The 23,495-nt window shown below is 44.6% G+C and overlaps 2 protein-coding genes across 6 annotated transcripts; one reads left to right on the top strand and one right to left on the bottom strand.

Moving 5' to 3' along the window:
* Positions 1 to 5,963: 5,963 nt before the first annotated feature.
* naalad2 (N-acetylated alpha-linked acidic dipeptidase 2) lies at positions 5,964 to 12,134 on the top strand. Of its 2 annotated transcripts, none has more exons than XM_061280069.1 (20): positions 5,964 to 6,103; positions 6,642 to 6,750; positions 6,851 to 7,008; positions 7,152 to 7,253; positions 7,331 to 7,456; positions 7,719 to 7,799; positions 8,711 to 8,816; positions 8,895 to 8,988; positions 9,063 to 9,158; positions 9,462 to 9,547; positions 9,898 to 10,017; positions 10,087 to 10,169; positions 10,262 to 10,325; positions 10,392 to 10,459; positions 10,523 to 10,614; positions 10,733 to 10,823; positions 11,020 to 11,284; positions 11,361 to 11,442; positions 11,572 to 11,664; positions 11,729 to 12,134. In XM_061280069.1, the coding sequence occupies exons 2-20, from the start codon at positions 6,714 to 6,716 to the stop codon at positions 11,916 to 11,918; spliced, it is 2,034 nt and encodes a 677-aa protein (XP_061136053.1). In that variant the 5' UTR covers positions 5,964 to 6,103; positions 6,642 to 6,713; the 3' UTR covers positions 11,919 to 12,134. The 2 variants fall into 2 exon arrangements, with proteins under 2 accessions (XP_061136053.1, XP_061136052.1); XM_061280068.1 differs by having other exon boundaries at positions 5,970 to 6,103; positions 6,822 to 7,008.
* LOC133155068 (nuclear mitotic apparatus protein 1-like) lies at positions 12,017 to 23,468 on the bottom strand. Of its 4 annotated transcripts, XM_061280067.1 has the most exons (25): positions 23,342 to 23,468; positions 23,164 to 23,225; positions 23,005 to 23,093; positions 22,827 to 22,897; positions 22,120 to 22,208; positions 21,778 to 21,852; positions 21,578 to 21,671; positions 21,329 to 21,488; positions 20,957 to 21,096; positions 20,719 to 20,830; positions 20,517 to 20,634; positions 20,244 to 20,384; positions 19,862 to 19,975; positions 16,497 to 19,781; positions 16,207 to 16,416; positions 15,638 to 15,825; positions 15,373 to 15,510; positions 15,160 to 15,265; positions 14,826 to 15,024; positions 14,616 to 14,752; positions 14,052 to 14,345; positions 13,731 to 13,832; positions 13,240 to 13,545; positions 13,060 to 13,104; positions 12,017 to 12,173 (listed from the first exon to the last, which is right to left on the bottom strand). In XM_061280067.1, exons 2-24 carry the CDS (start codon positions 23,203 to 23,205, stop codon positions 13,099 to 13,101), a joined length of 6,216 nt encoding a protein of 2,071 aa, XP_061136051.1. In that variant the 5' UTR covers positions 23,206 to 23,225; positions 23,342 to 23,468; the 3' UTR covers positions 12,017 to 12,173; positions 13,060 to 13,098. The 4 variants fall into 4 exon arrangements, with proteins under 4 accessions (XP_061136051.1, XP_061136048.1, XP_061136050.1 ...); XM_061280064.1 differs by lacking the exon at positions 13,060 to 13,104; XM_061280066.1 differs by having other exon boundaries at positions 12,017 to 13,104.
* Between the last annotated feature and the right edge of the window lie 27 nt (positions 23,469 to 23,495).

A 23,495-nucleotide genomic window follows, 5' to 3' on the forward strand; every position in this document is an offset into this window, starting at 1 on the left:
GAAACAGGGGTGCAGTGCCGTGACGTGGGGACAGGTGCGAACGTCCTGGCAACTTCCAGCAGGGAGCACCGCTGCCCGGCCGCCGACCAAGGCGTTGTGGCGTCTGGAATAAAGTTCCCAGGAACTCGTAGTACCTGGCCGTAGACGAGCTCAGCAGACGAGGACTGCAGGTCCTCCTTAGGGGCCGTCCTGAGGCCCAGCATGACCCAGGGAAGTCTGTCCACCCAGTCGCCATCCACCAGACTGGCGTGTAGAGCAGCCTTCATGGAGCGGTGGAACCGCTCGCACAGCCCGTTAGCCTGGGGGTGATAAGCGGTGGTGCGGTGCAGCTTGACGCCCAAGCCTCCAGCAACCACATTCCAGATCTCGGAAGTAAACTGTGCACCCCGGTCCGAGGAGAGGTCTGAAGGTGTTCCAAAGCGCGCGACCCATGTGCCAATAAACGCCCGGGCCACGTCAGCAGCCGAGGTTGAGGAGAGGGGGACGGCCTCAGGCCAACGGGTCGTCCTGTCCACCATGGTGAGGAGGTAGGTGAAACCATGGGAAGGGGGGAGCGGGCCCACAAGGTCGATGTTGACGTGGTCGAACCTCCTCTCGGGGACAGTGAACGGCTCCAACGGGGCCTTGGTATGGCGGTGCACCTTCGCACGCTGACAAGCCACACACGAGTCGAACCAGGCCCGCACGTCCCTCTTCAGCCCTTTCCAGACGAACTTCTGAGCCACCAGCCTCACGGACGCTTTTCTGCCAGGATGGGACAGGCCGTGTATCGCCTCAAAGACAGCCCGCTGCCAGCCGGCAGGGACAAGTGGTCTAGGTTGGCCGGTGGAGAGGTCGCACCACAGCCTGACTCCTGAGTCGCCAACCGCGACCACCTCCAGACGCAGCCCAGTGTCAGAGTCTTTGAGCGACTGGATCCCAGGATCTGAGGCTTGGTCAGCACTCATACTTGAGTAGTCGAGCCCCAGCTGAACCGTGTGGACGACCGCTCTAGAGAGGCAATCGGCGACCACGTTGGACTTGCCGGCGATGTGTCGGATATCTGTGGTGTACTCAGAGATAAATGACAGCTGACGCTGCTGGCGGGCGGACCATGGCTCAGCCACCTTGGACATAGAGAACGTGAGGGGTTTGTGGTCGACGAAAACCGTAAACTCACGGCCTTCCAGGATGGAGCGAAAATGGCGATCAACCAGACGCCGAGTAGCTCCCTGTCGAATGTGCTGTATTTGCGCTCCCTAGGGACCAGCTGGCGGCTGAAAAAGGCGAGCGGTTGCCAGGCGCCACCAACCCACTGCTCAAATACAGCACCAACTGCGTAGTCAGATGCGTCGGTTGTGAGGGCGACCGGGGCCCCAGGCGACGGGTGGACCAACATGGTGGCCTGGCACAGCGCAGCCTTAGTATCCTCGAAAGCTTTGATCCTCTCGGGGGTCCAGTCGATGTCCTGGTTGGGGGTCTTACCCTTAAGGGCCTCATACAGTGGGTGCATGATGTGGGCCGCCCGGCGTATGAATCGGTGGTAGAACCTAACCATCCCAAGGAACTCCCGGAGCCCCCGGGCCGAACGTGGGCGGGGAAAAGCGGAGACTGCTTCCACCTTTGTCGGGAGGGGGGTGGCCCCATTACTGCCGATGAGATGCCCAAGAAACTGGATCGACGGCACCCCGAAGACGCACTTCGCCGGGTTAATGATCAGGCCATGCTGGTCGAGCCTTGTGAAAAGGGCCCGCAGGTGTGCCGCATGCTCCTCCTCCGAGGAGCTGGCGACGAGGACATCGTCCAAGTAGACGAAGATGAAAGGCATGTCCCTAAGCGCAGAGTCCATCAACCGCTGGAAGGACTGGGCCGCGTTTTTCAGGCCGAAGGGCATCCTAAGAAACTCGAAAAGCCCGAAAGGAGTCACCACCGCCGTTTTAGGGATGTCAGCAAGGTGCACTGGGACTTGGTGATAACCCCGCACCAGGTCCACTTTGGAGAACAGGCGCTTCCCTGCTAGATGCATCAAAAAGTCCTGAACATGGGGGACCGGGTAGGGATCGGGCGTGGTGGCATCATTGAGGCGGCGGTAGTCGCCACACGGGCGCCAACCACCGTCCGGCTCAGGCACCATGTGAAGTGGGGAGGCCCACGGGCTGTCAGAGCGGCGAACAATGCCAAGGCGTTCCATGTTGGCGAACTCGGCCCGAGCAATTGTCAGTCTCTCCGGGTTGAGCCGTCGGGCCCTAGCGTAGATGGGGGGGCCTTTGGTCTCGATGTGGTGCTCGACCCCATGTTTAGCTGTGGTGGCGGCAAAAGTGGGCCGTGTAAGGCTGGGGAACTCTCCGAGGAGTTTCTGGTACATGTCGCCCTCGGAGAGCGAACTGGAGAGACTCACATAATTCCCCTCATCGCGGACCCATGCGAAGGAGGAGAAGGTTAACGCGTCCACCAGGCGGCCGTTCTCAACATCCACGAGCAGTCCGTGGGCGCACAAAAAATCTGCGCCGAGCAGGGGGAAGGAGATGCAAAGTCCCATGTGAAACGCTGACCCCCAAAACATATGTCCACAGTCCTTGTGCCATACGTCCTGATGGGGGTGTCGTTGGCGGATGTTAAGGGCGGGCCGTGCAACCCTCCAGCGGCGTCGTCCACTGTAGCCGGCAGGACGCTTCTCTGGGCGCCGGTGTCACAGAGGAATCTGCGACCAGCGAGGGAGTCCTCAACGAACAGCAGCCGGTTCTTTTTGCCTGCGGTCACGGCCACTACTGAGCGCAGGCTTTGGCGTTTCCCGTCGTGTCGAAGTTGCAAGGGGAGCGGTACCTTTTAGCCTCGGCGCCAAAACGTGCATGGAAGTAGCACAAACCTGTGCTGGTGCGGCTGTCAGTTGCAGCGTGTCCTCTGCCAGGGGAAACGCCAGCGCTCGGGGACGTGTAGCTGCGTGTTGGGGCCAGCACACCAGGGGCGAAACGCTGGGTGGCCAAGTAGAAACGGTCCGCTTCCTCCGCCAGAGCACGCGGCTTCGTAATGGTCGTATTTGCGAGGGCCGTTTGGACGTGCGGCGGCATATGTCGCAGAAACAGTTCAATGAACAGAAAATTCGGCTCTTCCCCACCCAGCAGGTTTAACATCATCTCCATGTGTTCAGAGGGTTTGCTGTCCCCCATGCCTTGAATAGCAAGCAGGCGCCGGGCTCGTTCGGATCGCGACAGTTCAAAAGTCCTGAGGAGATAAACCTTGAGCCCTGCATATTTATCCTGGGCCGGAGGGGAAGTGATGAAACTTACGGCTCTGGCTGCGGTGGAGCTTCCGAGTGCCGAGACAACGTGGTAGTAGCATGTGGCATCATCCGTAATTCCCCGGAGGGCGAACTGAGCCTCCGCCTGTGCGAACCACGTTGCTGCAGAAGTCTCCCAAAACTCAGGCAGTCTAAGGACGGCGGAATGCGCCATGCCGTCTCGCTCGGTATTCCGTTCAGTCCCGGAATCCTCAGCGGGACTGATGTCGGGGTCACCAGTGTGGTGTGCAAGGACTGGAGTCGGAGGCGGAGTGGTAAATGACAGTGCCAACGGCAGTTGTTTTAATGACATTTATAATTATATTCTCGCAACCACGGGCCGACTCTTTTTCCCTCGAGATCCTAACGCACACTCTACAAAACAGGAAACCCCCACCACGAGTAAAACATCCCACCGGAACTCGGCCACGTGAACTTAGGTTCCGGGTGAATTATGTCAACCCACTACACATACATGTTATTTAAACCTACTGTAAGTAAATCGTAAATCTACAGTCTGGTTTACATAGTTCACGTCAGGAGACGCAAGACATCCACTGACTAATCCGTTGATGCACAGGAAGGCAGTTCACTCATTGACTCGTTAGCGAATGGGAAAGTAGGGATGGGCGGATCGATATCGAAATATCGATATATCGATCCAGTTTGCTCATTTTTGAGTATCGATCTTCCTAGCTAAAATATTGATACTTACAATTATTTAATAATATTTTTCCTCATTTTTTTTCTGCTCCAATTTGACGACTTGCACTCATGCTAGCACTACTTTTCCTTCCGCCTGCTGCACCGGCGTGTCCTGCTCTGCTCTGCTCCCGCCCCCTTTTCTCACAAGCCAAGCCCTCCTCCTCCGCCCCCCCGTTCCAATCCAAACAAACACAAACAAGCATGGCCACGGTGGCGGCCCAGTCCGAACGCAAGAGAAGTCTGGTTTGGGGATATTATATTTTACTTAATAACAACGAGGCAAAATGTGAAATATGTCAAATATATAAAGTTTTCCCCTTTTCAATTTGTGGTCGAACGCCATACGTTTTATTTGTAACTCCACTTCCTATAAACAACACTAAAGTATTACAATATTAAATGTAAGTATCCAGTGGCTTTACAAATTGATAGTTTTGCTGCTCATGACGATTAAGCCCTGCATCTCTGTTGGTACCATGTCTCTTTTTAGATTATACTAAAAGACAAAACTTTTTCCCAATAACAGAGAGAGAGAAAAAAGTAAAGAATAGCTCCTTTTTATTAAAGTTATGTGGTGTGCAAGGACTGGAGTCGGAGGCGGAGTGGTAAATGACGGTGCCAACGGCAGTTGTTTTAATGACATTTATAATTATCTTCTCGCAACCACGGGCCGACTCTTTTTCCCTCGAGATCCTAACGCACACTCCTCAAACAGGAAACTCCCACACGTGTAAAACATCCCACCGGAACTCTGCAACGTGAACTTAGGTTCCGGGTGAATTATGTCAACCCACTACAGTTATACTATTAATATGCATCTTCCACTAATGCACTAATGTCTAAAAAGGTTAATAATTCATGTACATGACGTAATACTTTTTTCTACAGAATTCAATAGATGACTCTCCAAGAGCAAGAATGCCACTGCATTTAAATTGGTTTTTTGGCGGGAAATTACACTTCCGGTATCGATATCGGATCGAATATCGGGTATTTTGGGTAGGAAATACTTGGTATCGGATCGATTCCAAAATCATTGGTATCGCCCATCCCTATGGGAAAGCCAGGATTCGTTCCCTCACTGATCCGTTCTCACGGTGAACTGGAAATGCGAAACACTCAGTTAGTTGATTCGCTCAGTGAGTGATTCACTTAGTGAGTGATTCACTCAGTGAGTGGTTCATTCACTCACAGATTCGTTCGTTGGTGAACGGGAAATGCAATTCACGACTCGTTCGTGAACGGGAAGTTTCGTCACTGACTCGTAAAGTCCCTCCTCCATCTAACGCTCGCTGGCGCTGCTGATTGGTCTTCACGAGTGTGTGAGTGACAGACAGCATTGCTGCTATGCCATTGCCACCCGACACACGTTATGCCGACATTGATGTTTTAATTTTGTATTTGTTGGTTTGTAGTTCATGGTGTTATTATACCGAATGTGTTTGAATAAAAGGTTGGAAAAAAAACGTTATGCTGACATTTGTTATTTGGGGGGGCACCAACTCATATAACAACGTAAAACACATGTACATATTGTCATATAAAGCTGTTAACCAAATGTCGGAGTTTTATGTTTTAATAGGCGAGTATAATAACAAGGAATAAAAAACTAGATACGTTTTAACAAATGTTTATTATTATTAATAATAATAATTATTAATAATTATTAATAATTATATATATATATATATTAATAATAATAATAATATATTAATAATATTAATTAATAATAATAATGATGATAATAAAAAGTTCACGACTCGTTCGTGAACGGGAATTTACGTCACTGACTCGTAAAGTCCCTCCATCTAACGCTCGCTGGCGCTGCTGATTGGCTGATTTTATTCTTCGTTTTGTTTTACGGCGAGGTAGCACTAGCTTCAATGGGCATTACTGATATCTACTGGTTGAAGTTATATATGAAAGGTAAAAAAGTGATTCGTTCACTCTCGTTCACTGAAAGGATATATTCTTTCTGAACGAATCGTTCACTCACGAGCCAAGTAAGAGGCACTCGTCTGGATTGTCGGAAGGTTGTGCACGGTGCAGCGTGGGACAACATGACAAAACGTAGTAGATCCAGTCGCTGTATCTGGTGGATTTTGGCCGTGGCAGCTTTGTTTTGTTTGGGTTTTATCGTAGGTGAGTCACGCGAAGTCACAAACACAGTTTAAAAAAAAAAAAAGTCATGTGCACACGCTGTGCGAGAGCAATTTAGAACTTTTATTGTAAAGGGCGCGCGTGCTATTTAGACGTTTTATGGACAAAACGGGACATTTTTGCATATGTGGTCGGATATTGAATCACTACTCGAAATTGCAGAAGAGAGGTGCGCGCTTTGACCTCTTCGATACATTTCACAGTTGCTGCGTAGACATTTGTACAGTATCTCAGTCTGATGTATGAGTTTGAGTCATTTATGCGGCACAATTTAATTTGACGCCTTCAGACACTCATATTGGATTTTTCTTTAAACTCATGTTGGTGTTGCCGCCCTAGGCACATATTAAAGCGCGCCATGGTCTAAAAAAAATCACAATGTTCAATCTTGAGGCTACTGCATTGCAAGGAAGATTTTCACGACACTTCCCAGAAGCTTGAGAGTTAATGAATTTGTTCTTAAGGCATGCGACACTTTGAATTAGTGTATGTACTGACTGCCATGTATTGTACGCTGCAGGCTGGTTAGCAAAACCCGCCCACCCAAACTATGCAAGCAGTGCCTCCAGTCAATATATGAGGGAGTTTCTGGATGAAATGCATCCTACCAAGATCAGAGAGCACCTCAGGTAAGATCATGTCATCCTGTCGGTGATTATTCTAAGGCAATTGTGATTAAGCACTTTTTCCCCTTTTCAAGGAAATTTACACGTCTCCCCCACCTGTCAGGCACAGAGCAGAACCTGAAATATGCAGAACAGATTCAAACAGAGTGGCAGGAATTTGGCTTGGACTCAGTAGAGATGGTGCCGTATGACGTCCTGCTGTCCTACCCAAATGTATCGCAGCCCAATTACATTGCAATAGTTGACGCACGAGGCAATGAGGTAATATGCCCCTATTCAATTCCCAACTAAGAAAAATGTGTTCCAAATTTAGCCCTTGCAGAGTACTAATACTACAATTTTTGTTACTTTTTTTTTATTTTTTATACCAAGTCACATTTCACCTGATTCGATCTGTTTTAAAGGTTTTCAACACCTCCTTGACTGAGCCCAGTCCTGAGAGTTATGAAGACGTCGCCAACATTGTGCCTCCCTACAGTGCCTTCTCTGCTAAAGGACAGCCTGAGGTGCAAACACACAAACAATAATATATCATTCATGTTGTCATGCTAATACAACAAACACTTGCATTTATTCTGCCCAGGGGGAATTGGTGTACGTCAACTACGGCCGCACCGAAGACTTTTCCCAGTTGGAGAGGCAGATGGGAATTAATGTGACTGGCAAGATTGTCATTGTCAGATACGGGAAGATATTCCGGGGCAACAAAGTAGGAAATACACACACTCTGCACTTCACTTTTATACAGGCTGTTGTGCAGGTCAGATTTCGAAATAGTTCATTTATCAATTAAAAATATTGAGAAATAAATTTCAACTTTTGGGATTGTGAAGAAAGCACTCATTAAAAACTTATACAGCGCATGCGCGTGTGTGTGTGTGTGTGCGCGCGTGTGTGTGTGGTGGTGGTGGGGGGGTACCTTTGATTGGATGACTTAATTCTGTGGATTTGCTGTCTGTTGCCTTCATCAGGTGAAGAATGCAATGCTGGCAGGCGCAAAGGGACTTATTTTGTTCTCTGATCCAGCTGATTACAGTGCAGATGGAGTCAAGGTAATTTGTACGAATTTGAGTCAAGGCAGTGCAGTCGATGGTCTGAATTAGTATATTCAGGTGAATATTTTAGTGTCTCTAAGTGGATGTATGCACAATTTATTTTATTATTTGCTTGTGTATAAATCCTTAAGTATAAGTAGGAAAATTGCAACCAAGTGTCTTTGTTAGTTGACACATTCACTATATCTGTAATCATATTGGTGCATTAGCTAATAGCATTATCAGAGCTAGCGTCTAATAACTGACATACTCCATCTATCCAACAATTTTCTGTACCGCTTAGTCCCCACGGGGTCACGGGCGTGCTGGAGCCTATCCCAGCCGTCATCGGGCAGTGGGCGGGGGACACCCTGAACCGGTTGCCAGCCAATCGCAGGGCACACAGAGACAAACAACCATACGCACTCGCACTCACACCTAGGGACAATTTGGAGTGCTCAATCGGCCTACCAAGCATGTTTTGGGGATGTGGGAGGAAACCGGAGAGCCCGGAGGAAACCCACACGGGCCCGGGGAGAACATGCAAAATCCACACAGGAATCGAGGTGGAATCGAACCCGCACCCTCCTAACTGTGAGGCGGACGTGCTACCCAGTGCACCACCGAGCCGCCATCTGACATACTTTTCTGTCATAAATAAATGTAATAAGTGAATGTTAAAGTGGTGACTGGGTGAATTAATGTTTCCAAGTGTGCATGCACTATATTCATAGTTCTGCACAAGAATTTGAACAAATTTGGCGACTTGGAGATAAAGTCATTCCTCCATGAGTGAAAACACATTTTGACTTTATAGCGGCTAACTTTGCCTTTCAGGCTCTAGGCTGCATTAAAAACATTGAACAAAACATTGAGAAAAATATTCTGCCTTGAATGATATGAACTCCTTCAATTTTTGGTTTGGGTAGCCATATCCTGAAGGCTGGAACCTTCCGGGTGGTGGAGCTCAGAGAGGAAATGTTATGAACCTGAATGGAGCAGGAGATTCTCTCACACCGGGATATCCTGCTAAAGGTGTGTGTGTGTTTATGTTTTGTTTTTGTTTCCTAACAGTCAAGCCTGAAATTCTTACTGCTGTCTAATCTCCTGCAGAATATACCTACAGATCCCGTCTTGAAGATGGAGTGGGACTTCCCAGCATCCCTGTGCATCCCATTGGCTACCATGATGCATTTCATCTTCTCAAGTAAGTTATTTCACTCGTTTGCCTCGAAGTTAATCATGCGCATTGATGAAATTAATTGATGACCCACTTCACAGGAATATGGGGGGACAAATTTCTCCAAACAACTGGAAAGGAGCTTTAAATGTTTCCTACAAAATCGGCCCAGGCTTTACAGATGACTTCAAGAGCCAGTAAGTTCTTGGACATGGTTTGTGTCCATTCATTCACAGGGACATCCTGTTGTCTTACTCCGCTCTTTGAATTTTTCCTTTGTTGCAGTTTTTGTTTGGATTCTGGCTAGAGCTAGTGGCATGTTGCCAAATACAGCACAAAGGACGTCTTGTTTGGAAGAAGCATCCATTCTCACGTGGTTGTTAGACCACTAGCAAGAAATAATGTGTACTAAATTGAATTTAGAAGTGAAAAGCTCATGATGTAAAAAAAAAAAAAATTCTGGTAAAATCACATTTTTCTCGTAAATGTGCTCGTTCTAGGTTAGTGCGCATGAACATCTACACTAATAATCAGGTGACAAGGATCTACAATGTCATTGGAAGGATAAGAGGAGCTCTAGAGCCAGGTACAAAAATACCAACCCCATGTGCACCATGAATAATTTTTACAGAGCTTTACAATTATTTGCACACCATGAAGAAAAATTAGTTCAGATGAACCGACGTTTGCTGCAATACACTTGATCACACTCTTGCTGTTGATGTGGAGTTTGGAATTATTTATGGATAGTAGGGCATAGCTACACATTCACTGATACACATTGGAATTTTGGTAACTGTTTGAAGGGGAAGGAACCATATGTAGTAACTTGGACTTAAAATCAAAATGTACCCACTCTTTTAGTCACTTCAGTTTTAAAAAGTATCTTTTGATCAAAGCATGCTGTGATAATATTTGTGGCATGTGTTGGACTAGACAGATGTGTGATTCTGGGCGGACACCGTGACGCTTGGGTTTTTGGAGGAATCGATCCCATGTCGGGAGCTGCTTTGGTCCATGAAACTGTCCGCAGCGCTGGCAAGCTTCTCAGAAAGGGTACTTGCAGTTGCCGTTGCGTCCAGCGTTCTGCCAGTAATCAATCAAGATGAAAATGTTTGCGTGCAGGGTGGAGGCCAAGACGAACAATAATATTTGCCAGCTGGGATGCTGAGGAATTTGGATTGCTGGGCTCCACAGAATGGGCAGAGGTAGAATTTCTTATTATTACTGTTTGCAATGAGCAGCACAGCTCCGCTCACAATATGATCAACATATGTGTTTACTCCATATTTGTTAATAGGACAATGCCAAACTACTTCAGGAGAGAGCCGTGGCCTACATCAATGCCGACTCTGGCATAGAGGGTGAATACAAATATTTTACAGTATACAGACTGCTGTGAAGGTGACTTGTGCATTTGTCTTTTCAAGGTATGTATACGCTCAGGGTTGACTGTACACCATCTCTGCACACGCTAGTATATGACCTCACAAAGCAGGTAAATACAAACACACAAATGTTTGGTAGCAGTCTCTCACTTTGCTATTTATGTGTGTACTAGATAGCCAGTCCAGAGAAAGGAGAGGAAGGAGTTTCTCTGTATGAAAGTTGGCATAAGAGAGACAACTGGACAAATAACCGTGATGCCCCTCGGTAGGTTGCGTCACAGTACTTATTAGTTTATTTAATGTTTCCATGTCATCTTTGGCATTGTTCTCTTCAATCAAAACAATGAAGGGTACCTATCGGTCCACTATGTGCTCTTGTGTAGGATCAGCAAGCTGGGCTCAGGAAGTGATTTCGAAGCCTATTATGTTCGTCTGGGGATTGCAGCGGGCAGAGCAAGATACACCAAGAACAGGGTAAAATTCTCTTTACTGGAATATACTTTGTAAAGTTGGGAGTATTTTCGATGCAATTGTTATTTATAACACGGAAAAAAATGATTCCACACACTGGCTTTGGTCCGTTTCCTTTGGGTATTTGGGACATTGCACATGACATTGACCACATCTATATAAGTTGTATTGTATTTTGTGTGTGTGTGTGTGTGTGTAGAAAATGGAGCGATACAGCAATTATCCTGTCTATCACACGGTTTATGAAACATTCGAGCTTGTGGAGAAGTTTTATGACCCTTCCTTCACGAGGCTTCGGGCTGTGGCTCAAGTGAGAGGCGGGCTCGTCTTCCTCCTGGCGGATTCCCAAATCATCCCTCTGGATGCCAACCAGTATGCCATCTCCCTCGACAAGTACGCACACAGCATTGCAGAGATCGCACAAACGCACCCCAAGGAGATGAAGACATACCAGGTGTCTTTTGGTAAGCCATAAATCAATAAACATTGCTCCAAATCATATTTGTTATGATCAGGTTGTTTTCCTTATCTTCCCCCCAGACTCCTTGTTTTCAGCTGTTGAAAATTTTACCATTGCAGCAAGGGAGTTCCACGAGCGTCTACAACATGTCAACAGAGCAGAGTAAGAAGACATTTTGTTCGTCATGTTGACTAAAATGTCAGTGAGAAGAACACTTGAGAAAGTTAGGCTCTCAAGTGAGTAAAGGTCCGACACAATTTTCATTTACACTACGATGTATGTTCTTATCAGTCCTCTGCAGATACGTAGAATTAACGATCAGCTCATGTATTTGGAGAGAGCCTTTATAGACCCCCTGGGTTTACCTGGAAGACCATTCTACAGGTATTACACACAAACTGAACTGCCTGCCCTTCACGCTCACTTACTAATCCCACCTGTTTTCCAGGCATGTGGTATTTGCTCCTAGCAGCCATAATAAATATGCAGGAGAGTCTTTTCCCGGGATCTACGACGCATTGTTTGACATTGAGCGCTCAGCGAACCAAGAGAAGGCTTGGAATGAAGTTAAACGACAAATTAGCATAGCAACATTCACAGTCCAAGCTGCTGCCATGACACTTGAACCGCCTGGATGATGCACACATGAGCTAGCAACTTTTTCAAACTAAATGTGCCTTGACTTAATGAAGGACGGGACTCACTGAAAATGTTATCAACTGATGCATTTGTAATATTTAAAAGCTTTACGTAGAAAATTTTATTGGACAAGTAATAAGACAATACAGAGAGAACCATTACAAGAAGGTAGTGGTCAAAATTGAAAAGTGCATAGATTAAAAAATACAACTGTACACTTCAGTTTTTCATCAGTTCAACATCCTCCTCTTCACCTGTAGGATAAAACAAAAAAAGATGAGCCTGCAGAAAAAAAATGTAAGCACAAAATTCAAATAGCACAATCATGTAAGAAGCATTTACACCCAGTAACTTGATCACCAGAGTTTGTTATTGGGAGCCAACCACCAGATGCCACAAACAAGTACCGTATTTTCCGGACTATAAGGCACACCTTCAGTAAATGGCCCATTTTATAACTGTCCATATATAAAGTGCACCGGACTATAAGGCGCATCATTAACCTTCTGAGAGTCCTGTATAGGGGCTGACCGTTCGCGCCGACATTCCACTAACCATTACCATTATGAATAAACTTGTAAATATGTAACTACGTATCTCCTTTGCAGATAGGTTGATGTTGCAAATGAGAATCTGTTGTCAATTGCACTACCAGAAAAGTTAAAGATTAAAATAACAAATTAACAATTTTATTAAAGTTGAATGAATTTTTTATTAGATGTATTAAATTTGTTTTATTGTTGTATGAATAAGAAAGGTGATATTGGTGTTTGTGACAGCAGTAAACAGGCCAGGTTGCGTCATGCCAGTTTTTAATCTAAATCATTCTCCATTTTATTTTATTTCAACTTCCGATGCAACAAATTACTTTATAATCACAAAATAATGATCCATAGCCTTTTTGATTCATGATTCATAGTCTTCGGGTGGGCCACTTATGATTGATTTTATGACACAATGCTTCGGGCCACATTTGGCCCGCGGGGCGGAATTTGTTCCATATATAAGGCGCACCGGACGGATAAGGCGTACTGTCGGCTTTTGAGAAAATTTGAGGTTTTTAGGTGTGCCTTATAGTCCAGGAAAATACGGTACAAGAAACTAAAAGCAGCAAGCAAATCATTTGCATTGATCATAGACCTTGTCATTCTTCCAGGAAGATTTTTGTTATTGACTGACTCATTCCTGAAAAAAGGATTAGGATTAACCACATACACTAAAAACACTTCCAGGATTTGAATGTAAATGGTGAGCCAGATAAAATCACGGAGTAGGTAGGAATTTCTTTATCCATCTCTACCTCCAAGAGCATGTTCATACCTTACGAGCGCTTTCCGTCAACCGTGGTGATTTGCCAAAAGTTTGAGACGTCTTCTTGTTTTCTTTGGGGACCACTTGGGGTGACCTGAAGCTTCCAACTCGGCCCGCTCGACCCACCACAGCACGAAAAGTGGCGGCCTGTTTATTTTCTTTGTGCGCGGTCTTCGCGGGAGATTTCTTGGAAGTTTTGCCTGGTGACTTGAGGGTGGAGCTACGGAGTTTATTCAGGCCTCTTTTGAGGTAGTTGCTGCTGCTGTTCTTAGGGGTGTTGTCGATGCTGAACATCATGGACTGCCTGCGGTCAACCTGAGAAGATAAAAGGAGAAGTCTGATTAGCTGACCATTTTCTGTTTGAAACCTGTCACATTTTGAAATTTGTTTCACAAAGAAAGTGAGTAAATTTGTATGAGTAATTTCTGCTGGTGGAATTGATCATAATTGTTGTTTCACAAGGGATTGATTTCTTATGACATGAGTTTTTTCAAACTCACCGGGGTAAGGGCGGGGTGAAGGTTTGAGTTGGTGGATCCGCCGTTCATGTTCTTGTTTTTAGGAGTGAGGGGACGGGGGAAGCAGGTTGCTTTCATTTTTTTCTGCCAAATAAAGGTTTTAGAAAGTAAAATAACTTATTATGGTTAAAAAGGAAAGGAAACAAAATAAAGGGACTTCAAAAATAAACAAAGGCATTTTTCCTGGCAAATAAAGGTCTTAGAAAATAAAATTATTGATTATGGTTGAAAAGAAAAGGAAAAGATAAAAGCATTTTAAATCCAAACAATCTTTGATTTTGCCAATATGACAAACAGACCAACCTCGGGTGAAGTCTGAGTAACAGACAACGTGGACGCAGACCTCTTTGAGCATCTTGGGCTTTTCAGCTGAGATGAGCTGACCGATTTAGATGGTGGGCAGCCCGCCATCAAGGACAAACGGTGAGAGCGGATGCTGGATGTGCTACTCGAGTGTGGCGCTGCAAGGGAGAGGCGATGGGAAGCAACGGATTCTTGCAGCTGGCCCGGCATGACGGATGCTCGACGAATGGTCTCCGTTGGGTCACCAGTGCGGACATCTTCGTCGGTGAATGTCAGCGCGGTCTTGAAGCCATTCTAAAGGGAGAGAAGGGTTCCAATTGGTAACATAAACTGGCATTGTAACTTGGGTTGTTTAAAATTCAGTATTTTTATGTAAACTGGTTTCCAGAGTCCAAATTTTCCTAATGAAAGAAATCCTGACAATAATCAGAAAAGATGTTAAAAGTAATAAAGATGTAAAAAAAAAAAACTAGCAATTCAAATTTTAGGTAGAACATTTCTCTCTCAAATAACATACAAAACTATAATGACTCCAAGTGTTACAAGAGTAGAGAATCTTCCAACCTCAAACTCGACAGGATAGCTGCTCTTGAGATGAGGAAGGCAGGCTTTGTTCCTGGCCTGGAGCTCAGCAATCCTCATCCAATCATCAGGCGCACCTTCTGGCTCATTCACTGCCCCGACGCAAAACGTACTTGTGGCTAAACACATTGGAAGGACTTCCATTATTTCTTGGGTAGATTTCTGCTGTGGCGCTCCTCGGTTCAAACTTACTTTGCGAATGGATCGTGCTCCGCCGATAACCAGGAAGACCGCTGAGCTGGTCGCTGACAGCTCCGGTCATTTTCGCCGGCGTGTCGGAGAGCTCCATGAACGCAGGGCGTGCGCCACGGGCACCGGAGAGGTTGGGCTGCGATTGAGCTGAAGACAGGCTGTAGAACGTCTCATCATGTTCAACGCCACCTGGAGTTTTCTGCAGAGGAGTTTACCATACAATGCTTGAAGGAGAACGTTTTCACACCCTTGATAAGAGTAACATGCAATTGAAGAAATGCCGGTTGGTCAAATATAAACAAAGTTCAGAATCATATCAACAAGTTTCACTTACCTGTGTCATGGTTATGTTTATAACCTGCGTCGTCCTCCGTCTTTTGACAGATGACGATGGGTTTAAGCAAGGGAAATCCATTTCTGTTTTGATTTTTGCAGTTGCTCTAGAAGAGAATATCGATACTGATTTGTCTTTGTTTGTTTACATCATCACCAAGCAAGTAGCACACCGAGGTAAAATTGAAAATCTGTATTGGCTGCCATTTAGTACCTGTGGACGTGTCTTGTATTTATTGGTGTAAAATAAAGACTTTCCAATGACTCTGCCTTCAGACCACGACGTTTGGCCGCCAGTCTTTCAGAACTACGGACAAGCGGCGTGCTTGATTCGCCAGGCGCCGAAAGCTTCCTGTCAAATTGAAGGCCAAATCACACCAATTAAATTTAGGTTCACATAATTGCTGGCACAGATGATTTTGTCAAATCTTTCCCTTTGATGAATTTTAGTTCACTTAATACATAGCAGCATTTTTTACCTTGTGCTGTTCAGCGAGTCTTCGAGGGAGCTTTGGTCGAGACTGTCTGAGCTCATCCTTCTCTTTGGCTCCACTTTAAGAACCTTTGAGTGCACGTCTGGAAGTTTCAGGTAACACATCTCTGATGTTTCTCCTTGACGGTCAGGGATTTGATTGTGTGCGTGCAGGTTGAAGTCAGAAAAGGCCACCTTAGCACAAGCACAAGTGAGAAACATGCTTCATTTTGGTTTTTGTTTACAGCAAAGGCACTAGTTTCAGAGATCAGAGGTCACTGACACAGCTTTGTAACAGAGACACGGCCATTATAGTGGTGTAATGAAGCCAAACTGGTTTTAGAAGTTATCAAATGGCGCAACGGCACTGACATCAATCCTGAAGTAGGTCAATGTGACAATGAGAAATGAGACAGTCCCTGCAGCATCCCACATAACCTTAATGAGGACAATCTGCATTTGCACTACCATTTGGGGAGAATAATCTAAAAGTGAGGTTTTTTTTTTTTTTTTCCTTCGCAATATTGCAAATCGAGATTGAAACTGCCATTTTCTCTTTTTAATAGCAAAACCAACCTGTGCCTCCAAACGGGCCAGCTTGCTCAGCATGTCCTTTTCCTTGCTTTGAGCCTTCTCCACTTGCAGCTGGAGCAATTTGAGCTCCGTACCACTGGCGTTCACTTCCCGCTCTTTTACTTCCAGGGTGTGCTTCAGCCTGGCCACTTCCTCTTGGCTCTCCTGGAGAAGCTGTTTCTTGTCATTGTAATGACTCACAGCCTTTTCCATCTACGACATTTGATGTTTGGGTGATAGTCACCGAACAGAAAAGTACCGATAAATGCATGTCGACCCGAGTTCACACCTACCTGAGCTTTGTAGTGTTCCACAGCCTCAGTTTTCGCCACAAGTTGCTCCTGCAAATCCTTCTTGATCCACTTGGTCTCCTGTTTTTTTTCCATTTCTTTTAAAAGCAGAGCTTTTTCCATCTTCAACGATTCAAGCTCTTCCTTGAGCTCTTGCTCCATTTTAAGTGAGGCCAAGTGCTGTCTTTCTGTGGCCTGCTTGGTCTGAACAAGTCTCTCCTTCTCCAAGATCAGCATAGCCACTTCTTTCTGCAGAGCTTTCTGGTCTTTATCCTTTTGGGCCGTTATGGTTTCCATGGCAACCAACTCAGTCTGGAGCACGTTAAGTTTCGTTTCAGCCCGATTGAGGAGTTCCTGCTTCTCATCATTACATTCTTTGAGCTTCAGAATCTCCTCTTCAAACGATGAAATTTGTTTTTGTAGGAGCTCATCATTCCGTAGGGTTCTGTCAGCTTCTTCCTCCTGTTGATCACTCTTATATTGAACATCCAAGTCCAACTGCGCAGAGTTAGCGTCTTTCAATTGGATGACATATTCCTCTTTAGCTTGGATCTCCACCTTCATCTTGCTCACCTCTGCCTGTGATGCAGAAAGCTGCATCTTCAGATTCTCCATCAGCTCCGCGGATCCTTGATTTCTTTGAAGTAACTCTTGGCCTTTGTCTTGAAGTTCTTGGGTAATAACTTCCAAATGTCTCTTAAGGTCGTCTACCTCAAGCTGAAGTGCAATGTTTTGTTGGGATGCTTCGTCCTGGATCTTCACAAGCATGTTGCCATTGTCCTGAGCTTCTTGTTTTGATTTTTCAAGCAATTTAGCTTGGGCGGCAACCTCAGCGCTGAGGGTGTCGAGGCTGTGGTCTTTCTCGTCTGATTGTGTTTTGACGGCAACCAATTCAGACTTGAGCATGTCAAATTGCTCTTCAGTCTTGATGAGGAGTGTTTGCTTCTCATCGCAGCATTCTCTGAGTTTAAGGATCTCATTTTCAAAGGAGGAAATCTGTTTCTCTTGTAGCTCATCTTTTTGGTGCTTCTCCTGAAGAGTTATGTCTATTTCTATCTTCTGCTGAGTCAACAATTCATTTTTAGATTGAACATCTTCTTCAGCCTTTCTGAGAAGAATTTCAAGAGACTGTACTTGTTCCTTTAAATATTGCACCTCTTGACCAGACTCCTCAGAGTTGACATTCAATTGCATGATACGTTCCTCTCCAACTTGGATCTCTGCCGTCATTTTTCTCATCTCAGCCTCTGATGCGGACTGCCGATGTTGCAGAAGCTCTTTCTGGTGAGCACATTCCTGCTCCTGTGCAGTTATCACAGCCAACTGGGCCTGAACCCTCTGCTCGGCTTCGGAGAGCAAATTGTTCATCAATGCCAACTGCTCTTTGAGCTGACTCGTCTCCTTCTGTAGCATTTCTGTTTGTGAAGAACCTTCTTCTTTCAAAGTCACAAGCTGCTCCTCGTGATTCCGTATACGCTCCTTCAGCGTGGTCACCTCCTCTGAAGAGGACTCCATTAAGCTTTCATACTTGTTCCTTTCCTTAGAAATTTCCATTTCCTTGTTTGCCAGGAGATCAACGTTTGCTTTGACTTGTTCTTGTGTAGCTTGAAGAGATTCCGTTAGCTTTTTTATTTGGTTCTTAAGAGCCTCAATCTCATCCTTCAGCACCTCAGACTGCTCGCTGCTCTCTACCTTAAATAGGTTAAACTGGCTTTCTTTGGTTTGGAGTTCCTCCTTGAGTTGTTTGGCCTCCTCCAAAAGCTCCATATTGTCCTTTTTGAGTGTCTCTGTGTGGAAAGAATTCTTTTTCTCCAGCTTGGCAATTAAATCTTCCTTGGCCTTCACTTGGTCCTTGGTAATTCGGAGAGAATTGTTCACACTCTCCAGTTGTTTGTCCAGACCATTATTCTTCTTTTCAAGCAATTCAGATTGCTCAGAGCTTGTATTCGCCAGCAGACTGAGCTGCTCCTCTTTGTCATGAAGTTGTGAAATCAGTCTGCTCACTTCTTGCTGAGAAGAAATCATCTGTGTCTGCAGTGCCTCAATTTGCAGGGTACTCTGTGAATGCTGCTCGGCAAAAAGAGTCTCCTTGGATTTCAGATTCCCTTCAGCGTTCTTCAAGGATAAACTGAGGCTTTTTACCTGTTCCTCTAAACTTTGGATGTCTTGGTGAAGACGTTCCGACTTCTTTGAAAACTGCTTATTTAGTAAAGTGATTTGGTCCTCCTTAGTCTGGATCTCCACTTGCATTGTCCTCACACTCTCTTCAGAAGCAATCAGTTGCTGCTGCAAAAGATCTTTTTGACCAGCACTTTCCTGCTCCTGCTTCACCAGAAGCTCCTGCAGAGACTTGACATGGTCTTCAGCCTTTGCCAAAGAGTTAGTAAGGCTTTCAACTTGACTTTTAAGATGGTTCATCTGCTCTTGGAGGATTTCAGACTGATTGGAAGTATCCTTCTGTAAGATGACAAGCTGCTCATTTTTGGCATCGATCTCTGAGCGAAGCCTGCAAGTCTCCTCCTCACTGGTTGCAATCTGTTGCTGAAGTACATCCTTCTCCTTGATATACTCTTGTTTGGTTTGAGCCAAAAGATCACGTTTAAGTTGGACTTCCTGTTCAGCGCGTTGGACAGTCAAACCAAGGTTTTCAACTTCAACCGTCAAAGTCTGGACTTGATTCTGGAGAATGTCTTGCTGGTTAGAACTCTCCAGATGTAGCTGGGACAGCAGTTGGTCTTTGGTTTCAATTTCATTTTTAGTTTTCATAGTTTCAATTGTAAAAACGTTAACTTCTTCCTTGAGAATGTTAATTTGATTATCTTTATCCACCAAGACTGATGTTAGATCTTCAAACTTGGTTTCGAGCTCTTTCACTTTTTGTTTGGTCTGATCAAGGACCTGTTCCTTTTCTCGACTAGTTTCCCTAAGGGTGTCCAGTTCTTGCTGTAAAGCAGCAATAACCTTCTGTAGTTCACTAATCTGCTGGGCTTTCTGCTGCTCCGCTTGCTCGAGGTGAAATTTAAGATGCTCAATCTCTTTCTGAAGGGCTGTTCTCTGCTCAGAGATTTCCTTTTGCAGCTCCATCAAGATCCGATCCTTGGCCTGAACAATATCTTTAATGTGCAGTTTTTGTTGCTCCAGTTGTTCTTTTTGTTGGGCGATTCTTTGCTCAAAGTCTGAAAGCTGCTGCGTTTTAGCCTCCACGTTGGCCTCGGCCTTCTTCAAGCAGCAAAATGTGCTGTCCAGCTCATTCTTTAAGCGGACAATTTCACAATCCAGCTCATCTCTCTGACAATTCAAAAAGATTTAAGCAAATAGTTTTACAAAATAAACATAATGCACAAAACATTAATTTCATAATACTTTACCTCAATAACTGGCCCCATGTTTTCGCCGACATCTTGCTTTGTGGCTGCTCTAATTTCTTCTTCCAAACATGATATCTTTCCCTGGAGTATCTGAATTTGTTCAGTCAGGAGCTCCTGTAATGAAAAAGGAATTAAGAAGAAGATAAAATTGTACCGCACAGACTAGATAAGGGTCTCTTCTATAAGGACTTCAGGGCCAAGATACATTAAGTCAAAGTTTCTGCAATTGCGATTGGGTGCTGAACGTATTTTGGAAAGCAATCTACCCGTAATTGCATATTATTCACTAAATATTGTGATTGCGATTAACTATGCGAACCGTGATGGATTCTCACAAAAAAACATCTTGGCATGTGCTAATCCTAGTATGAAACACTCCTACCTTTTGCGCAGTGGCTTGACTGAGTTCAGAGTTTAAGTAGTCCTCTTTGGTTCTCCACTCCTCTTGAAGAGACGCTTGGCTTTCTGTCAACCTGACAACTTCAGCTTGACACATAGACAGCTGCGCACGCACCGTACGCATCTGAGGAAATGCATTCCAATGTGACCAATGGCCATGTGTATTTTATACATACATGGACATTTTACAAAATGACCACAAAAAATGTAGCCGAGAACAGAGTGCCTCTCACAAGCTTTGAGCAAGTGTTCATACCTGTGAAGAGAGGACGCCGTTTTCCTCTTCAAGTTCATTCACTTTTCGTTCCGTCAGCGAACAGGAACTTTTGCCGTCTTTGTTTTCTTTTAGAAGCTCGTTGAGTCGCCGTTGTAACCTGAAAGACAGAAATGTGGAAATAATGAATGACGGCCCATTTATTGGGGGGGGGGGGCTATACAGAGAGGAGAGTTGGTCTTACGAGTTATTCTTCGTCTCAAGTTCATTGATTTGGTCCCTGGTGCTGAGCTCATTAGCTGTTTGTTCCCTTTTCATCTTCTCCAGATGATACTGCAGCTGGTTAATGTGAGATTCTAAAGAAAATGTAAACAGAAGGAAACATTAAAGGCAAGGCATGCAATATAATCTGTGTGCACTTTTTAAATTCTATATCATTTGTCAATCATCATAAATACCACACAAAAACATAAATTGAGTACCTCTTTGTGCAATGAGGCTAATTTTCCCAGCGAGCTCCTTCTCCAGTCCATCCCTATAATCTCGCTCTCTGATCATCTCCCGCTGAATCTTCCTCAACTGGAATTTGGGAGTGTTCATTATATCTTGAAGAGGAGATTTGCTGTGGAAATAAATATTCAAGCAAAATGAATACATACTTAATGCTTTCAATCTAATTAACTCACATTGGTGTCAAGGTCTTTTTCTTTTGTACAGTTAAGTATTTGAGTCAAACTCATGAAATGTTTTGTAAACAACAAATGGCCAAGCTCCAAGCATCTTAAAACGTTGGGAATATTGACCAAAAGTAGGACCAATGCCAGCAATATATAATTAACATTAGTCAATGATACCTGAAAGAAGATGATGCCACAGTGTGCATATCGACAAAGGCAATTTTCTTTGTGCGATGGAACACCGGGGAGTCTTCATCCGAGAGTGTAGAGGCTGTCGATAAACTGGAAGTAGAGGTGCTTGTCGTTCTAGCGAATATTTCAGGAGTCACAGGCAAATCTGAAGGATTAAGTCAAACACTCCAATGAGCATTCAAAAGCCTGAAAGCACACCCACGAGTCAAATGCAGGAATGGATATGAGACTCACATTGCCTTGCCAAGTAGGCATCAAGACTACTACTCAGATAAACTCTGCCCTCATTCTCCATCACATAAGAACCAGTCAGATTTGCAATCTCCCCCTGACAAGCAGGAATGGAAATATTGTTACAATGGCGCAGAAGGAAAAGAAAACATTAACAGCATAGTATTTTCATAGTTTCAGCAAAAACAATTGTGCCCGCTTACCTCCACCTCACAGTCCAAGGTTTTAAGTGTGCACCGTTCACTCATCATGTCATGGTAAACCAGCAACAACAGCACCTAAAAAGAGTAGGCCAGACATTTCCCATTACTTTGTGTATAAAACAATAGAAGGATGTCATTGTTCTTGACCACTATGTTCAGGAGACAGTGTACTCGAACACCTACTAAGAACAATGAAAGACGGCAATATTATTGTGGCAGAAGCACATTTTTAATCTCTGACTGCCAACCAGTGAGTCATAACACAAGTGACAAATGACAAAGACAATATTGCTGTGCCACAATATAACTTATGTGCATAGGATGCAAAACAGCTTTGTGTACCTTTGCTATTTCCAAAGTCAAGTTGATGCCATTATTTATGTTGTCCCAGGATAATGAACAACTTTCGGTCGCGCTGAATCTGCAAACCTCTGTCCAACCACAAAACATTAAGTTGAAATAATGTTTTTCACATAAGAGATTAGACATTAAAACATAGTGTTCTGTCAGAAGGTGCAACTGAAAAATGAAATTGTGAAGAATGAAACTGAACGTCGCTTTACAATGGTGTTTTTTGTACACTGATGTTCAAGACTAAAAATTTCATTAAAGCAGTTAAACACCGCACAAAGTGCACCATTGGAATGTACTGAATAGAACAATACGTAATGCGAGGGGAAAAAACAAGCCCAGACGTAGTGTGTCAGAAACTCACTCCGCAAATTCTGCAGTGGCTTTAAAACATTCTCTCGTGCACCTTTCGATTTTTCATTTCAGACTCAAAGCCAAGTGCTTGCATATAAAGTATTATACAAAACTGATTATTGTTTAATAGCCATATTTGAACACTTGATTCTTATGCATGCGCAGATTGGATGTGCAAGAGGCTTATTAAGGGTTGGGCAACACCAAAAGTAATGTGACACACTTTACCGACCTGCCTATTTTTTTCGGTCTGCCTCCTTATTCTGATCAAAGTATGTACTGAGTAGAACAATACATATCCGAGGGGAAAAAAACATGCCCAGACATTTACGTCAGAAACTCACTCTCCACAAATTCTGCAATGGCTTTAAAACGTTCTCTCGGTGATGTTATTGAAGGAGGTTGTTCATTTTTCCTGTGGTGGAAAAAAAGACAGCAGGATAAAAGTAATAAGTAGGGAAAACAAGAGTAAACCATTGAGGCTGTCTTGAATAAACGTCATTGTTAATGTACAGTCCTCACATTTGATAAACAACATGAAGCAGCAACTCCCCATTCTGTAAGTCTTCGATGTTTTTTATCGCTCGGTGGGGCAACGTGAGATTACTTATCTGCAAACACAGCATGGACGAAGTTAGGTCAAAACTTAAAATACTACGAGCCACGGTGGCGTTAACTTACCCAGCCAAGTAGCGCCTTAACGCCCAGATTCATGAGTGCCATTTCGACTTACCCTTTCAACCCTGCTGGGAGGAAAATGCAATATTTACACTGGGTGTCTTGGAAGAAATCGCACAGGCATAAATCCACGATAGAAGTGTTAGCAATGATAAACGTAAAGATCTCCGTTCAACAGTACCTGCAGAAGAAATGCTGTTGTTACACCCGACTTAACGCAATAATCAAATTGGCGTTGACGACTAATTCTGACAACATGTACTGGTCTGAAATCAACGGTCCTATGACCTCGTCGAACATTTCAAAACACGCACAAGAAGATTAAACCAACCAAT

Source organism: Syngnathus typhle, linkage group LG6 (assembly GCF_033458585.1).
Source record: "Syngnathus typhle isolate RoL2023-S1 ecotype Sweden linkage group LG6, RoL_Styp_1.0, whole genome shotgun sequence".
NCBI classification, from domain to species: Eukaryota; Metazoa; Chordata; class Actinopteri; order Syngnathiformes; family Syngnathidae; genus Syngnathus; species Syngnathus typhle.

What these genes read in the sequence shown, in the direction of transcription:
- LOC133155068 (XM_061280064.1), bottom strand. Translation starts at nt 23,205, where the DNA reads ATGGCACTCATGAATCTGGGCGTTAAGGCGCTACTTGGCTGG. An exon ending in TGCCTACTTGGCAAGGCAAT is followed by an intron (nt 21,489 to 21,577) that starts GTGAGTCTCATA and finishes TTAATCCTTCAG; the next exon opens with ATTTGCCTGTGACTCCTGAA. An exon ending in GACTCGCTGAACAGCACAAG is followed by an intron (nt 15,511 to 15,637) that starts GTAAAAAATGCT and finishes TCAATTTGACAG; the next exon opens with GAAGCTTTCGGCGCCTGGCG.
- naalad2 (XM_061280068.1), top strand. Translation starts at nt 6,022, where the DNA reads ATGACAAAACGTAGTAGATCCAGTCGCTGTATCTGGTGGATTTTGGCC. An exon ending in AATAACCGTGATGCCCCTCG is followed by an intron (nt 10,615 to 10,732) that starts GTAGGTTGCGTC and finishes GCTCTTGTGTAG; the next exon opens with GATCAGCAAGCTGGGCTCAG. An exon ending in CCTGGAAGACCATTCTACAG is followed by an intron (nt 11,665 to 11,728) that starts GTATTACACACA and finishes CCTGTTTTCCAG; the next exon opens with GCATGTGGTATTTGCTCCTA.